Here is an 18063-nt window from a genome sequence, read left to right as displayed (position 1 = left end):
CTCCACTCTCATCGAGAGTCCGGAGCCGTTGGAAACACCCACCGTCCCATCTGATTATGTGGCGTTCCAGGATGTCTTCAGTAAGCAGGCTGCCACTCACCTACCGCATCATCGGCCATGGGACTGCGCTATCGACTTGCTGCCTGGAGCTAAACTCCCCAAGGGTCGAGTGTACCCCCTGTCCATCCCGGAGCGCAAGGCTATGGAGGAATACATACAGGAGGCTGTTTCTCAAGGTTTCATTCGTCCCTCCACATCACCGGCCGCTTCCAGTTTCTTCTTCGTGGGAAAAAAGGACGGGGGCTTGAGGCCATGTATTGATTACCGTGTGCTAAACTCCCAGACTGTGAAGCATCCTTATCCACTTCCCCTGGTCCCTGCCACTCTCGAGGAACTCTGTAGGGCACGCATCTTCTCCAAGCTGGAGAGAATCCGGGAAGGTGATGAATGGAAGACGGCCTTCATTACCCTAGTTGGCCACTACGAATACCTCGTTATGCCGTATGACCTTTCCAACGCCCCGTCCGTCTTCCAGGGGTTTATGAACGAGATGTTCCGGGAGTTCCTCAATGACTTTGTAATCGTCTACATCGATGATATACTCATCTACTCCCGGAACCTGGCCAACCATCGCCGTCACGTGAAGCATGTCCTCAGGAAGCTTCGCCAACACCACCTCTACCTGAAGCTGGAGAAGTGCGAGTTCCATGGCCCCACTGTGCAGTTCCTTGGGTACGTTATTGGCCAAGAGGGAATTCAAATGGACCTGGGCAAGGTAAAGGCAATCACGGAGTGGAATCGTCCCCAGTCGGTGAAGGAGCTCCAGAGCTTCCTAGGATTCGCGAACTTCTATCATCGCTTCATTAAGGATTTTAGTCTGCACTCAGCTCCTTTAACCTCTTTGCTCCGAGGTAAGCCCAAGTCCCTGTCCTGGAACACCAGCGCCCACGAAGCCTTCGAACAACTCAAGACCTCCTTCAGCACGGCCCCTATCCTTCGTCATCCCGATCCTCTGGTCCCATTTGTGGTGGAAGTGGATGCGTCCTTCATCGGGGTTGGGGCCATGCTGTCTCAACTGTATGGAGGGCCTCCACGCCTCCAGCCTTGCGCATAATACTCCAAGAAAAGGACCCCAGCGGAGCAAAACTATGATATTGGTAACAGAGAGCTCCTCGCTATAAAACTGGCCCTGGAAGAGTGGCGGCACTGGCTGGAGGGAGCCAATCATCCCTCCACTGTTGTTACGGACCACAAGAACCTTCAATATCTCCGAGATGCAAAAAGACTCAATTCCCGTCAAGCCCGCTGGGCGCTGTTCTTCACCAGGTTTCACTTCAATATCACCTACTGGCCTGGCAACCGTAACTGTAAGGCGGACGCATTGTCACGAATGCACTCACCAGTTGCACCCTCAGAACCTGAGCCAATTCTCCCTCCAGCCCTAATTGTAAGTCCCATTGTATGGAATATCGACAAGGACATTCAAGCCGCCACTCTCACCGAACCAGCTCCGCTGGGAGGCCCAGAAAGTAAGACGTATGTTCCCACCTCTCAAAGACCACCCCTTCTGGGCTTAGTTTACAATGTACCGGCCTCTGGACATCCAGGCAGCCAACAGACCCTCTCGCTCCTCCAAGCTCGGTACTGGTGGCCCAGTATGTCCCGTGATGTCATCAGGTGCGTCCGAGGGTGCTCAGTCTGTGCCATGTCAAAATCTCCTCATCATCTCCCGTAGGCATGCTCATGCCACTGCCCATACCTCAGCGGCCCTGGTCTCACATTGGGATCGATTTCGTTACTGACTTAAGGCAACACCTGCGTTCTAGTGGCAGTAGATCGCTTTTCGAAAGCCTGCAGACTAATTTCCCTCAAGGGGTTACCCACGGCGCTAGAAACTGCCGAGTCGCTCTTCACACATGTCTTCAGGAGTCCTAGAGGATATCGTCTCAGACCGGGGTCCGCAATTCATCTCCCACGTTTGGAAAGCGTTCTTCCAACTGCTAGGGATCACAGTGAGCTTGTCCTCCGGTTATCATCCCCAGACTAACGGCCAGACTGAGCGCAAGATCCAGGAACTCGGGCGTTACATCCGGGCATACTGCCAAGATGACCAGCACAGCTGGGCCTGCTTCCTCCCATGGGCCGAGTATGCACAAAACTCCCTCCGACAAAACTCCACCGGACTCACACCTTTCCAGTGCATATTTGGTTACCAACCCCCACTCTTCCCGTGGACCGAAGAACCATCGGAAGTCCCTGCTGTAGACTACTGATTCCGAGCGAGCGAGAGAGTGTGGGACTCAGCTCATGTCCACCTACAACGTGCAGTGCGGAGGCATAAAACCTTCGCTGACACCCGGCGTTCCTCGACTCCCACTTACCAGCCTGGACAGCAAGTATGGCTATCAACCCGGGATCTGCGCCTCCGCCTGCCTTGCAAGAATATGAGTCTCCGCTACATTGGTCCGTTCCCAATACAGAGGCTGATAAATAAGATCACCTTCCAGCTCCAACTTCCACCCAGGTACAGAATTCACCCCACCTTTCATGTATCCCTCCTAAAACCCTTCTCTCCTTCTGCACCAGAACTCACAGAACCGGCCGAGCCTCCTCCTCCAGACATCTTCGAACAGCCATCCGTCTATCAGGTCAAGGAAGTCCTGGATTTGCGGCGGCTACCTAGTAGATTGGGAAGGATATGGACAAGAGAAAAGATCCTGGGTGGCCCGGGACGACGTTCTTGACCCCATACTACTAGAGGAGTTCCATCGGACCGTCCCAGTATCACGTGCAGTTTACACCTATGTATGAAGGGGTCATAGAACCTATGAAAATTCAAAATTTAATATATTTTTTTAGTTGTTTACTTCTACTTCTATATGTTTATTTATGTAAATGTCATGCGCTTGCTTGGCCATTTGTTGTGAATACCTGGTAGATTGGGAAGGATATGGACCAGAGGAAAGATCCTGGGTGGCCCGGGACAACGTTCTTGACCCCACATTGCTAGAGGAGTTCCATCGGACCCATCCTAATCGTCCCGCACCCAGAGGCCGTGGTCGCCCCCGTCGCCGCGTGAGGGCGTCAGGAGCCGCCCCTGGAGGAGGGGGTAATGTCAGCGAGTCACCACAATCACCAGCCACAACTTACACCAGATCACGTTCACCTGAGTTCTGATTCACCGCACCTGTCATCTGCAATCAAGTCACTATTCAAAAACACGCTCCTTCCAGTCACTCACCGTCCAGTCTACCGTTCACTACCCTGAACTTTACCAGACTCGCTATATGCTACTTACCTATCTCTACTTGCCCTTAGATTCCCAAGCTTCCTCCTACGTTGATCTCCTTCGCTCCTGGATCCCGTACCCTCTGCCTACCTGCAAAGAAACCCATCTCCAGTACTCAGCTAAGAACCATAAGAACTATTATTTGTGTTGGATACTCACCCGCCTTTGCTTCAGTCAATCTGCCAATTCCATTCCTGTCAATAAACCTGTTATTTCAATCACTAACCTGTTGTCTCCGGCTGATCTGTGACACCTATGAAATCGCTTTTTTCTCTAATTCCATTGTTTTCACAAATTCTGTTTTCTGTTTTAATTTGATCAGAAAGTACATTTAAACTGAAATCATGAAAGAATTTAACAATTGATTACAAGAAAAACAATATTTTTTAGAGCACTATGAAATCTGTTATATTTATTTTTCCCCCTCAAATTCCATTTTATTTTTTCCAAATTCATTTTTTTCTGTTTTCGTTTTTTTTATTTCTAATGAATTAAAATCATGAAACAAATAATTTAAGTTTACCAAAAAAAATTATTTAGAGCCCTATGCAATCTTTTATTTTCCCCAAATTCTGTTTTCTGTTTTAATTTTTCATTCTGTTTTAGTATGATCATAAAGCATGTCTAATTAATTGAAATCATGAAACAAGTAATTTAAAAAAATCATTTTTAGAGCCCTATGAAATCTGTTTTTCCCCCCTAAAATTACATTTTATTTTTCCCAAATTCAGTGCTTTTAGTTTATTTGGATTTTTCTGGATCATGTTTTAATGGTTTAACTACATTTTAATAATAAAAAAAAAGAATGTGAAATTAATTGAATTCATAACACTTTAACAATTTAATAATTTATAAAAAAAATTACAATAATGGAGCCCTATGAAATGTTTTATTTTTTTCAGAAAATCTGTGTTGTGTGAAACGGTTAGGCTAATAGTCAAGTAAAATACTGTGTTTATTCACATATATTGTGTTTGGTGACACATTTCTATCTTTTTCTGAACGTTTCTCTCTGGATGTCAATTAAAAGCATGTGAGGAGTTCGTTCCTGCCGCGGCGCGTCTTAATTAACGACAGGAATCAAAGGAAGGAGCTCTCCTTAAAGATGGTGCTGACAGCGACACGCGTCTCTCCTCACCGCCGTTATCACCGCACTATTCCTAACACAACACCCCACTCAAAGACTCTTAACAAACCCATTACAATTCAGTCCATTCAGACGGAGAATTATCAGCAGCGGACGAGCGCTGAGACGCTCTGAAGACCGTTTGTAAAGGGGAGGACGAGAGATGGAGATTAGAGCTGGGAGTTCGGTGAGAAAGCAATTATTTGTGCTCTTTGTGACTTTAACACACTTACACTTACACTTACACACACACACACACACACACACACACACACACACACACACACACACTTACACACACACACACACACACATCTGCTTACCTTGATCATTGGCCATCTTGTCAGGATGCTCAACTATAAGAAAGAAAGAAAGAGAGAGAGAGAGAGAGAGAGAGAGAGAGAAAGTCTGTCAGTGTGTTTCTGCCGCTGTGTAATTCCCTTCATCTTCATCTGTGAACGCTCAACATTAACAATCATAACTCCTTATAGTGCATCCTAACGCCTCACGCAGACGCAGTGAGAGTACAGTGAATCTACACAAATACGGCAGATTATGATCAGCATCACTAGAAACTACATTTATACATGCGCAGTGCAAATCACTAGGGTGCTCTAGGTGGTTGCCAGGGTGTTGCTTTGCAGGTGCTATATGTTCTATATGCCCATACAGCCATTTTTACAGCATGTTCCATGCTGAATTTGAGTTTTTCTTCAAATGTGACACATGTGAATGTATTTTATTGGATTAAAATAAACGGAGGGCAAAATATATTTTTAAACGATTTCAAAAAATACATTTAAAGTTTTTAAATATGATTTAAAAATGTCAAAAAAAATAATATTTTGAAACATATTTTAGCAAATGCATTTTTAGGACATTTTCTGTATATTTTGATATATATATATATATTTTTTTTTTTTTTTTGCCGCATGGGTGGACCGCTTCAGTGTGCATCTGTGGGATTTTTATTTGAAAATGGTGCATCTGAAGTACTAGTGATGATTGACTGATAAAACTCAACCGCCTAACACAATGAAATGAACGTCCCGAAGGTTACAGAGCAATAAAATGACTCCAGCATTTCATGTTTATCAGATGATTCATCAAACTTAATTAAACACGGCCACATGCTGCCATGAAGATTTCACCCAATCAAAGACACAATATCAGTGATCAGCTCCGTTAACTGATGATATCTGGCTGAATAACAGACGTGTCAAACAGAAGCCCTGGACTAAATCTACCGACTGCCTTAATAAGGGATAAATAATTGCTTTTCAAATAGTTTCAGTGAATTAATAAAGCAAGCAGCTCCATTTGGGCTTGCATTGATGAAATAAATACTTGGATGACCCAAAATGTCCTCAAACTGAATACTGAAAAAACAAATGTCCTACATCTCGTTTCTCTATTGACAATTTTATTATTGCTGGTTGCTTAGTTCGTCCTTCTACCACTGTTTAAAATATTATACTGTCTCAAATCTCCTCACTCACTGAATCTGCCGTTTTTCACCTCTGTAGTGTTCCCCGTTTATGTCCATTCTTAAAAATCTGTGATGCTGAGACTCTGGTCCATGCTTTCATTGCTTCCTGGTTAGATTACTGTAATTCCCTTTTCTTTGCTTACCCACTACAGCACTGAATAAGCTATAATATATTCAGAACTCAGCTGCCAGGGTCCACACGAATTCATATAACTCCTATTCTATCATTACAAGATCTCAAAGTCCACTTTTAAGCATCTCTGCTCACCTCATGCTTCTCTGATCTGTTTCAGGTTCATGCATCTGTGTGTCATGTATGTTATGCATATCTGTGCTTATGCTTACTGTTATGTTTCTTTTGACTGACTATTGTAATCAATCTTGCTTTGTTTCATGTCTGTGTTATTTTATTCTGTTTCATGCGTGTGTTTTCCCCTTCTGCGCACATCCACGAGTGTTATGCTGCTTGATATTTTCCTTTGTCTTCCTATTTTAAAGTGTTTTTATTACTATTTTGAATGAGCTTTTATTTTTTATATTTTCACATTTCAGTTTAATTTTAGTTACATTTTTTGTAATTTCGCTTTGTGCTTTTGTGATTTTAACGATAGTTTTTGTTCTTTTTAATGATTACTATTTGTTTTTATTACAGTTTTAATTTTAGTTTTAAATTACATTTATTTCCAGTAGTTTTTTTTTCAATAAGCTTTTATTTTTTTTATATTTTCACATTTCAGTTTAATTTTAGTTTATTTTTTCGCAATGTGCTTTTGTCGTTTTCATTCGTTTTTGTTCTATTTACAAATTAATTTTTATTTCAGTTTTAATTTTAGATTTAGTTTTGATCAATTTCCAGTTATAATTTTAGTGATTCGATTTAAAATTTTAAATTCTAATGTTCTTATAGTTGAAGTTTTTCATCTAACATTTATATTTTATTTTTAATTTGAAGTTCCCTTTAATGGGAACTTCGAACAGCGTCCTCTAGGGGTCGCTATGGGGAACGCCTCGTCGTGACCCGTGTCTGAAGCATACATTGAAAAATCACCAACTCGTTGGCCGGCGACAGCCATGACGTCACTACCGGTGCGACTATAGTATAAATAGGCGCCGGGAGCTACACATCATTCTCTTCTTCGTCTTCACTGACCGTTCTGATTCCAAGCCTTGAGCTCTACCCCGGGCCCAGGAGTTCTGGCCCTAACAGGTAAGTTTTTTGGGGTATGTAGCCTAGGCCTTTGGCCGTAGGGAATAACGTCACTGACAGCCGTCTAACGTCCCAGGGGCGACTCCCATAGCAATATGGTAGAGTTGGTACTTAGTGCTCGCCATGGTTCTGGCTTGCACTCCCCTCAGTATGGTGGCGTGGGTATACCGTTCCCCATAGCAACTCCTAGAGGACGCAGTTCGAAGTTCCCATGAAAGGGAACGTCTCAGGTTATTTATGTAACCATGGTTCCCTGAGTAGGGAACGAGACACTGCGTCCTCTAGGTTTCTTGCCATGCTGCGGACGCAAGCTTCAGACGAAGAAGTGAATGATGTGTAGCTCCCGGCGCTTATTTATACTATAGTCGCACCGGTAGTGACGTCATGGCTGTCGCCAGCCAACGAGTTGGTGTTTTTTCAATGTATGCTTCAGACACGGGTCACGACGAGGCGTTCCCTATAGTGACCCCTAGAGGACGCAGTGTCTCGTTCCCTACTCAGGGAACCATGGTTACATAAGTAACCTGAGACGTTTTTTATATGTTCTGTTTTCATTTTAAATTTAGTTTATAATTTTTTTGTGCTTTAGTCATTTCTTTATTAGTTTTTGTTCTTTTAAAATATTATTATTTAGGTTTAATATATTTTTATTTCAGTTTTAGTTTTTATTAATTTACAGTTACAATTTTAGCACTGCAGCCTATTTTATTTTAATTGTTTTAGTTTAGGTTTTTCATCTGATATTTATATTTTATTTTATTTATAATAATAATACCTAACCCTGCCTACCGTGGTGATTAAATATTGCATAAATAAGTGTCAAATTTATTTAAAAATTGTTTACATATGCACTGTAATAAGATCACTGAAAAGATGTAGGATGATGCTAGAAAAATCTTGACTATAAATTAATTCGATAAGCATAATTAGAAATGGCTTCTCTTCCTGTATGCTGCTGAATATTTTGATGCTTATTAGAGAATCAGACTGAGAATCAAAGTGAAATGTGAGTGTTTAGAGTGTGTTAATGGAGCACAGGTGATGATTTGAGACGCAGCCGCTCACCTTTGGCCGTCCTGTACTGCACAGGCTCCGACAGCGGACCCACTCCTTTGGCGTTCTTGGCCTGGATGCGGAAGAAGTAGACGGTGTCCAGGTTGAGGTCCATGACCTGGTGCGTGAGCCGGTCTCCGCCGATGGGCTCCATCACCCAGTCGTCGATGGGCATGTTCTTGTCCAGCGTGTAGTACAGGATATAACCTGACGCAGACGAGCAGGGTTAAACGGGTTAGTGCGGCGCTGACTCAGAGGTCAAAGGTCGAGCCTCTGGTGAGTGAGAATGTGAGTGTGACGGGAGGAAAACGAGGGCGAGTTAAAGACACACGAGAGCTTTCAAATGCCAGACGAACCCTCAACAGCCTCTTAATGGGAGTGTGTGTGTGTGTGTGTGTTTGTGTGAGAGAGAGTTTGTGTGTGTGTGTGTGTGTGTGTGTGTGTCTGTGTGTGTGTGTGAGAGAGAGTTTGTTTGTGTGTGTTTGTGTGAGAGAGTTTGTGTGTGTGAGAGAGAATTAGGTTCAATTTTTCCTGCTTCTTATCAAATTCTGTAACAATACAGTATCTCTGCAGGGACTCCACACACACACACACACACACACACACAGAGATGAAGGTCAAGAGAAGCATCACATTTGTGCTGAGACACATGAAACGTCCGTGTGTGACAATGAGTGTGTTTTAATCACTTAAATTAAGAGTCTGTTATGATTTTCTGACCCTCACAGTATCATGACTTTTTATATCCCATATGGCAAAAAAATCAGAAACTGATACAAAATACTTTAACATAATATACAATAATAACGTTTAAAAAACATTTTCATTATCTGAAAAAATAAAAAATATATATATAATAAAATTGTAAACAAACTCAGCTGACACACTGACAAAATTATTCATCAAAATCAGAAATATATATTACATAAAAAATACAATTTTTTTAAAGAAAAAAAAAAATATATATATTTTATAAAATAAAAAAACAAATATATGTTTATTTAAATAAATATTATTATTATATATTAATATTTTAAAATATATTAAAAGCATGTAAAAGTATATGTTGCCGTCCATATATTTTAATCCAAGAAAATACATTCCCCTATGTCACATTTGAAGAAAAACCTTAGGTAACACTTTACTTGAAGCCTTTATACATAATGCATTATAAAAGTATTTTTAATGCATTAATTATGTGTGTAATGCACCTTATAATGATCTTATGAATATCCATCGTTATAATACTTCATATTAATTTTTACAACAACCTATATCTTAATTCTTTTATATGTAATTATGTTTAAGTTTTTCATTTAATATTTATCTTTTATTTTAGCTTTGCTTCAATTAACAAACAATATTTTATATTTTTTAATATAGTTGTCATTTTAGTTAAGAATAACAACACTGGGAAACACTTTCCTTGGAGCCTTTATATATAGTGCATTATTAAAGTATGTATTTTACTTATAATGATCTCATGAATAATTGTAAACACAGTTACAGTACATTATAACACATTGTTGCACCTTTAGAAAGTATAATGCATTAAAACATTATCCTAAATGTAGGCTAATGATTGTAAATGTATTTTCTTGCCCATGAAATACATTTAGAAATATATTTTGGTATATGAAGGTTAAAACTAAATATATTTTTCATTTTTAAAATATATTTCATAGAGCTTCACTGTTTACAACACATATTTAGTAAATATTTTGGACAGAAAAAAAAAATCTATATTTTTGCCGCATGGGATAATTTGTGTCTTGATCACAGTTTCATTGATTATTATTATTTGGATGGACAAACAAAACCATCTCAAGCTGAATTATGATGCTGTCGTGTCATGTGTGTTTGAGCGTCACCTGTGATTCGTCCATTGGCCTCCAGCGGCGGCTGCCAGCTAATCAGAATGGCTCGTGGACGTCCCTCTCGGCCAATCACAGTCAGGTCCTTAGGGGCGGAGCTCGGCGCTGACCAATGGGAAGAGAGAGAGCATTTATGCTGCATTCTGCTCATGTCGGATATGAGACTTCACATTTGATACCTGTGACTTTATTATCCATCTCTCAGAGATGACAAGCAGTTCTTTAATTCCAGCACTACACAGAAACTAATTAAACAGCTTCATTAACCCCGAGACCTCCCATGATCGTGAGGTTTCATGTCTTCACTACAGTTAGTTTAGACAGTGATAAAAGCATCTATTTCTGGACTAAAGACGCTTTTATACACACTGTTTTTCTACATGTACAGGAAGGTGGATGAGAGCCGTCATAAACCATAGGATAAGGCATTTTATCAAGTTATTATATTCCCAAACTGAGTAATTATATTCCCAAAATGAGTAATTATATTCCCAAAATGAGTAATTATATTCCCAAACTGAGTAATTATATTCCCAAACTGAGTAATTATATTCCCAAAACGAGTACTTATATTCCCAAACTGAGTAATTATATCCCAAACTGAGTAATTATATTCCCAACCTGTGTAAATACATTCCCGAACTGAGTAATTATATTTCCAAACTGAGTAATTACATTCCCAAACTGAGTAATTATACTCCCAAACGGAGTAATTATACTCAAACAGAGTAATTATATTACTAAACTGAGTAATTATATTCCCAAACTGAGTAATTATATTCCCAAACTGAGCAATTCCCAAACTGAGTAATTATATTCCCAAACTGAGTAATTATACTCCCAAATGGAGTAATTATACTCTCAAACTGAGTAATTACATGCTCAAACAGAGAAATTATTCTCCCAAACGGAGCAATCATGTTCCCGAAATGAGTAATTATATTCCCAAACTGAGTAATTATACTCAAACTGAGCAATTATATTCCCGAACTGAGTAATTATACTCCCAAATGGAGTAATTATACTCAAACTGAGTAATTATACTCCCAAATTGAGTAATTATATTCCCAAAATGAGTAATTATATTCCCAAACTGAGTAATTATGTTCCCAAAATGAGTAATTATGTTCCCAAAATGAGTAATTATGTTCCCAAACTGAGTAATTATATTTCCAAACTGAGTAATTACATTCCCAAACCGAGTAATTATGTTCCCAAACTGAGTAATTATATTCCCGAAATGAGTAATTATATTCCCAAACTGAGAAATTCCCAAACTAAGTCATTATATTCCCGAACTGAGTATTACACTTCCTGTGTCCCTGTAATTCAAAAGGCTTAAACAACATACTAAATGGTGTTTTTTTGAAAATCTAAAAATGCAGAAAGTTTCCTGTAAGGGGTAGGTTTAGGTGTAGGGCGATAGAAAATACAGTTTGTACAGTATAAAAACGATTAGGTCTATGGAGAGTCCCCGTAAACCACCAATTGCAACATGTGTATGTGTGTGCACTTGGATGGGTGAAATGCAGAGCACACATTCCGAGTATGGGACACCACACTTGGCCACACGTCACTTTCACATATTTATGATTTAGTTCATCATTATTAGCATTTCCCCAACCCCAGTTTGGGAAACTCTGGACTACTGTATCTATACATACCATAATAGTTATTGACATTTCAATGAAAAACACTTTACAAATGAAAGCATTGATTGCATTTGACTATTTTCTCTTTTTCTTTGGATCTTGATGGACTCAGATCAGATCATCAGGTGGACGTATCTGCTATATAGCGCAGTATAAACAGTGTTTTATAACACAAGAAGGACAGAACGGCTGTGTGTGTTTGTACCTGCTTCGTATGTGGTGGCGTGTGCCGTCATACTCCACGTGCTGGACTTGCGTCCTTTAGTCACCATGACGGAGAACTCGTACATGGTGTTGGGCTTCAGACCCGTGACGGTGTGACTGAGAGCTGTAGTATCAGCCGACTGAAACACAATCACACGTCATGAGGAGTAAAGAACTCGAGCACACAAACTCTCAATGATCACAGCACGGTGATTACTTTACATTCACAGTTATTTATCACTCTCCAGATTTCACAGCTCTTCAACAGACTCATCAGAACAGAGAAACATGAACTACTATATAAACGTCAGGCTGGTCGACTCAAGAACAAGATGATTCTTTACAACTTCACATTTTCAAATGACTTCAGTTGCACCCGAGCTGTTGTCCTTAACTTAAACTAAACCCATGAACAATTGAAATAAAATATTCAACATATTTAATATTTAAAAAAAAGATAAAAATAAACATTACCCGACATAACATTTCTGATACAACGTTTCTCATTTTCATTTAGTTGAAGTACTAAAACAACTAAAACTACATAAATTTAATAAAAACTATTTACTTAAAAAAAACTAATAAAAATGACAAAAATAAAATATTCAACATATTTAATATTTAAAAGATAAAAATAAACATTACCTGACATAACATTTCTGATACAACGTTTCTCATTTTCATTTAGTTGAAGTACTAAAACAACTAAAACTACATAAATTTAATAAAAACTATTTACTTAAAAAAATAAAAAAACTTATAAAAATGACAAAAAACACGCAACCAAATTACTATAAATTTAACTAAACTTAAAATGAAACGAGAAAACATAAAAATAAAATTTATTTCAATATATTAACAAAAACTATTAATAATTCAGTCATGCCAGGGTTATCATAAACTAAAAAAAAAAATCATTACTTGAAATACAATAAACATTAACTGAAATAAAATATAACAACTTAAATTTATTTTATTTTAGTTTCAACATTTCTTATTTTTGTTTAGAGTGTGCTTTATATAAAAAACACAACAAAGAAAAAATGAATAAAAATGACAAAAACACACAACAAAATGACTAAAATTAAGATACAAACAGAAAATATAAATTAAATCTAATTCAAAATATTAGCAAAACTATAACTGTATATCAATTACACTAAAATAACTATATAGAGATATTAAGAAAACCCAAACTAATAAAAATTACAAAGAAAATGAGTAAATCTAAAATTAAAATGAAAACCGAAAATATAAAATTAAAATGTGTTAACAAAACTTTAATAGTACAAAAATTATAAAGACAAAAAAAATAAAAAATCTAATAAAAATTACAGAACACTTTAACTAAAATTATAATGAAATCAGAAAATATGAAAAAAATAAAACTGAATTCAAAATATTAAGAAAAACTACACCAGTATATCAATGATACTAAAATAACACTTCTTGCATCTGTATGACGAGCGTCGAGCACATTCACACAAATAAGCGCTTTGAAGCCTGATCTGATTCACAGGGTAAATACAATGGTACGGACTAAATCCCATATTGGTTTACCATGGTATCCATGTGTTATTTGAGGGAAAAGCGCTGGTATTGACCTTGTATTTGCCGCTGGTGGAGTGGCTGGTCTTCCACTTGACGGAGTAGTAACGCACCTCCGAGGACTTCTGGTTCTTGGGAATGGAGTTATCGGCCCAGCTAACGCGCACCGAGTCGGACATGAGCGCCACGGCCTGCACACCTACAGGAGGAATCATGGGCGTGGACGTATCTGGGATAGGGGTAGGGAATTTATCAAACAGATGGAACAGATCATCATCCGACGGGTCCGAGGGGTCTGTGTGGAGTCATGTTCATGCAGCAAATCATACGTGATCACAGATGAGAGCGCACAGGACGGACCAGGAATAAAAGAGTGGAAAATGGAGTGACAGAGGAAAAAAGAGACACAAAGAAGAACATTGAGCTCTAGATAGTGACACAAACAGGTCAAGGTGAAAGTCAGAAGAACTACGCTGTGAAAAGTGGTAACCTGCAGATATAGGTCATAAAAATTGAAATGAATTCATGTATTTATGTGGATTTAGCTACATGAAATTTAAATGAACAAATACATTAATAAACAAATGAATTAATTACTAAATGAAATAATTAAAAATAAATAAATAATTAAAATTAATTAATTAATTATTGATATTTTGAATCAGTTTTCTGTTTTCATTTGAATTTTAGTTAATTTTAATTTTAATTTTTGTGTTTTTGGCATTTCCAGTAGTTTTTGAATAAAAAAAAAAAAACCTATATAGTTTCTAATCATTTTTATTTTATTTTATTTTTGTTCTATTTATAGCTTTTTATTTTTTGAATTAGTTTTTATTTTTATATATTCTGTTGTTATTTTAATTTTAGTTTATGCTCATTTTAATTTTAGTGTTTTTGGCATTTCCAGTAGTTTTTGAAAATTTTTCAAAAATTTAAATATCTATTTAGTTTCTATTCATTTTATTTTATTTTTATTTCTAGTTTTTTATATTTTGAATTACTTTTTATTTTTATATATTCTGTTTTTATTTTAATTTTACTTAAAGTTTTAGTAATGTTGTTGTGTGTTTATCTCATTTTTATTAGTTTTTGATTTTTTTATTAAAATGTCTCTAGTTTTCATTCATTTTTATTTCAGTTTTAACTTATTTTAGTACATCAAGTTATTATAATATTTATATTATATATTATAAAATAATATATAATATTTCACTTTATATTTATTTAAAGTAAGGAAAAAGGCTTTATATATGTATATATATGTGTGTGTGTATATATGTATATATATATATAGTTTTAGTTTTAGTTTTAGTTAATGTTAATAACCCTGATTCTTGCAGAGAAGACAATCCCAGAATGCAGTGCAGAAAAATAGCCATAATGGTCAAAGTCGAGAGAAATGTTTGATTTAGTTTGGTTTCTGTTAAGGCTGTAGCTGCAGATGCTTTCAGACCAGAAACACAATGATGATGAAAGACACTGTGTTTCTCCACGTCAACAAGCTTTAAAAACAGAGACTGTCTCTGTGCACGATAGAAAATGAAGCAGCGTCTCACGGCTGGTGAGTCTGTAACTCTCTAGAGAGTCTGAAGTGATTCAAATGTACAGCTGCCATTCATTTGAATCACTGAATCAGTTCGAACTGTTCAGTTGCATTTAAAACTCAGTCTCACGATTCAATGATTCATGTGTCACCAACCACACTGATTCAGTTTCCGTCTTGTAATATTCCATATGTTCATTTCATAATTTGAAAGCTCAGAAATGATCTAAACAGGCGAGAGATGCTCCGGCGACCCACCTGACATGGATCTGGTGACGGCGCTCTCGTACAGAGGAACTCCTTCACCCGCGTTATTGAAGGCCTTCAGAGAGATGACGTAATGAGAGCTGGGCTCTGCAAACACACACAAACACAAAAACCTGACTTGATTCTGTTCTGATAAGCTGGAGATGAGGCCGTTTACAGCAGTTATTAACATGCTCCGTCTCACACGCGTTAAAGGTCTTAAAGCTACAGCACTCCACACACCGGTTCATTATATAGAGGCGAGTGTGGACATTCATCTATTATTATTAATTTGGTGTGATTAATTACGGAAAAAATACTGTGTTAAAGTGATTAATGCATTAACGTTGCACCCCGTCTAGATCTGTCCGTCATCTTACATTGAAGTCGATTAGAATGCAGTTCAATGAGCCTAGAATTCAAGATATGAGCAAAAAAAATAAATCACCCTCTTATATTTATATCATATGGTATAGTTTAGCAATATCACACCAGCAAGAGTGCTGCTTTTCCCCAATATCTGCACCATTACTAATGTGATTTTGATTTAATAGTTCAGTAAACAAGAAGTTAATATTGTGTTACATTTTAGACACAGTATTGTCAGTTTTTGCTCAATTTTGCAAATGAAAACCGTTCCGATCAAAGTCAACACACAGCGGTGATTCGCTACTGAATGAATCCACAGTTTTGAACAAATCGAGTGAGTCAATGATTCAGTGACTCATTCACAAAGAGTCACTTGAATTGTTTCTGAATGAATCGGCTATTTGAACAAATCGAGTGAGTCAATGATTCAGTGACTCATTCACAAAGAGTCACTTGAATTGTTTCTGAATGAATCGGCTATTTGAACAAATCGAGTGAGTCAATGATTCAGTGACTCATTCACAAAGAGTCACTTGAATTGTTTCTGAATGAATCGGCCATTTGAACAAATTGAGTGAGTCAATGATTCAGTGACTCATTCATAAGGAATCACTTGCTTTTTTATGAATGAATCGGCTGTTTGAACAAATCAGTTGAATGAATGATTCAATGACTCAATCATTAAAACTGACTTGCCACCACCTTTTTAAAAATAATTTCATATTTCAAGATTAATTTTTTAATACCATTGATACTCCTTTATTATCATTATTTATCAAATGTTGAATCAAAATATTTCTTTCCAAAACTACTTTTTTTGTAATGTCTATCCAATGCTTTTCTCGTCTAACACAATAATGGCTTTAAATGATCTTCTGGGGGGTAATTTCTCAGTCAAAATTGATGTGCAATTAATTTGCAATTAATTAGATTAATTAATCGACACATCATGTAATTAATCGCTTCACAGCCCTAATTATAATTTCATATAATTAATACATTTTGCAACATTGGCACTGTTATTGAACTGAATTGAGCCGAATAGTGACACTACTGTCTTGTAACAGCTTGAGTTTGTTTCATAATTGATTAATTTTGCAACATTAATACTTTTATTTTCTTGTTTATTACTGTGAAGCTGATTTTATGATATATCTGTATTGTATAAAACGCAATTTAAATAAAGGTGTCCTGCTCTTGAACATTTTACAATTCAGTGATTCGTGGAAAAAGAAATGCAGCAGAAGTGCAGAAGACAAGAATAACACCAAACAAAGCAAGACATCAGATGAGGAAATTCAAATAAAGTTATTATTGACGATAATAACAGCAGCATCTGTACATGAGAGGCACTCGTCTGCTTTCAGCAGCGCCGCCGCAGGATGGGACTGTTTTAATTCGAGGCTGTAATTGATCGAGGCTTTGAAAGATTAATTTATGACTCTGTTTGTATCCGTATGAAACCCTGAACAAAGAAACAGAAGATGCTCTTTTCCTCTTTCCATTCGATTCTCTTTTCCTTCTGGGCAGCCGCTCTCAGTTCAATATCGCTGCCATGGTAACCTGTGGATTCCATGTGAAATATTGATAAGGACGTGGCCTTATTTTTGTCCAGAATGGAGGTAAGAGGAGGCCAGATGAGCGTTTGGAGAACAAAAGATGAGTGCAGGCACCACGAGACGCTCTCGGCAAACGGCTGATGAAACAAACAAGCTTTAATGAAGCTATCGAGGGAGTCATAAACTCCTCTTGACATCAGTTTTTCTGGGTAATCACAGAAAAATAGAATAAATAAAACATTAGTGCGTGTGTTTGATCTTGAACAAACTCTCATTACGTATTCATGAGCGTTGAACTAACCGCGCCTCCTCATGAATATTAAAATCTGAGATTTTGTGTCTTTTGTCATGCGTGATGAGAAAAATTCAATCTACACCTCACTTGTTTTCAAATTAGATGCCTTTAAATAAAACATTCTAATTTTATTCTTCATAATGAATAAATGAATGGGAAGCCATTTCATCAAATGAATTCGCACCGCTTTTCATAACAAGCACTTAAGAGCTTCCAAATAATAATATGTTGATGAGTGCTGCTCGGATTGCATCATCATGTGATCGATGATCTATAATTAATGATCTGAATGAAAGCCTCTCTGATTGAATGAATGCAAACAACTCTCTGATCACATGACCTGACAGAACTGGCATATAAAAGCAGCGTTTGTGAAGTTAAGCGTCTCTGATTCTCACCTAAGTTCTCGATGGAGTAGTAGCGCTGCTTGCTGTCCACTCTCACGGTCTCGGCGTATGGGCTGCCCACTCCGTAGCCGATGATGTAGCCGCGCACGAGGATGTTGGGGTTCAGCGGCGGAGTCCAGCTCATGATGATGCTGTTGGGCAGCGGACGCACGTGCAGAGAGCTCGGCTGGTTGGGAACTTGAGTTTCTATAGACGAGAGAAA

The 18063-nt window shown here is 37.8% G+C and overlaps 1 protein-coding gene across 1 annotated transcript in view; it reads right to left on the bottom strand.

Annotated features, from left to right (window-relative positions):
* LOC107731304 (netrin receptor DCC-like) overlaps positions 1–18063 on the bottom strand; it is a gene marked incomplete at its 5' end in the record, with an annotated part of 67152 nt that overhangs the window by 29923 nt on the left and 19166 nt on the right. Inside the window, 12 exons of the mRNA XM_016542357.1 lie at positions 491–832; positions 950–1365; positions 2012–2269; positions 2680–2801; positions 2932–3097; positions 4739–4771; positions 8177–8371; positions 10036–10143; positions 11896–12034; positions 13499–13671; positions 15244–15339; positions 17853–18047. Coding sequence (XP_016397843.1) covers positions 491–832; positions 950–1365; positions 2012–2269; positions 2680–2801; positions 2932–3097; positions 4739–4771; positions 8177–8371; positions 10036–10143; positions 11896–12034; positions 13499–13671; positions 15244–15339; positions 17853–18047 — 2243 coding nt within the window. The remainder of the gene's footprint in view (positions 1–490; positions 833–949; positions 1366–2011; positions 2270–2679; positions 2802–2931; positions 3098–4738; positions 4772–8176; positions 8372–10035; positions 10144–11895; positions 12035–13498; positions 13672–15243; positions 15340–17852; positions 18048–18063) is intronic.

Source organism: Sinocyclocheilus rhinocerous, unplaced genomic scaffold (genome assembly GCF_001515625.1).
Source record: "Sinocyclocheilus rhinocerous isolate Xijiao unplaced genomic scaffold, SAMN03320098_v1.1 scaffold2594, whole genome shotgun sequence".
Classification (NCBI taxonomy): domain Eukaryota; kingdom Metazoa; phylum Chordata; class Actinopteri; order Cypriniformes; family Cyprinidae; genus Sinocyclocheilus; species Sinocyclocheilus rhinocerous.
Note: the sequence above shows the minus strand (reverse complement) of the source record. Positions and strands in the feature narration are given on the sequence as shown.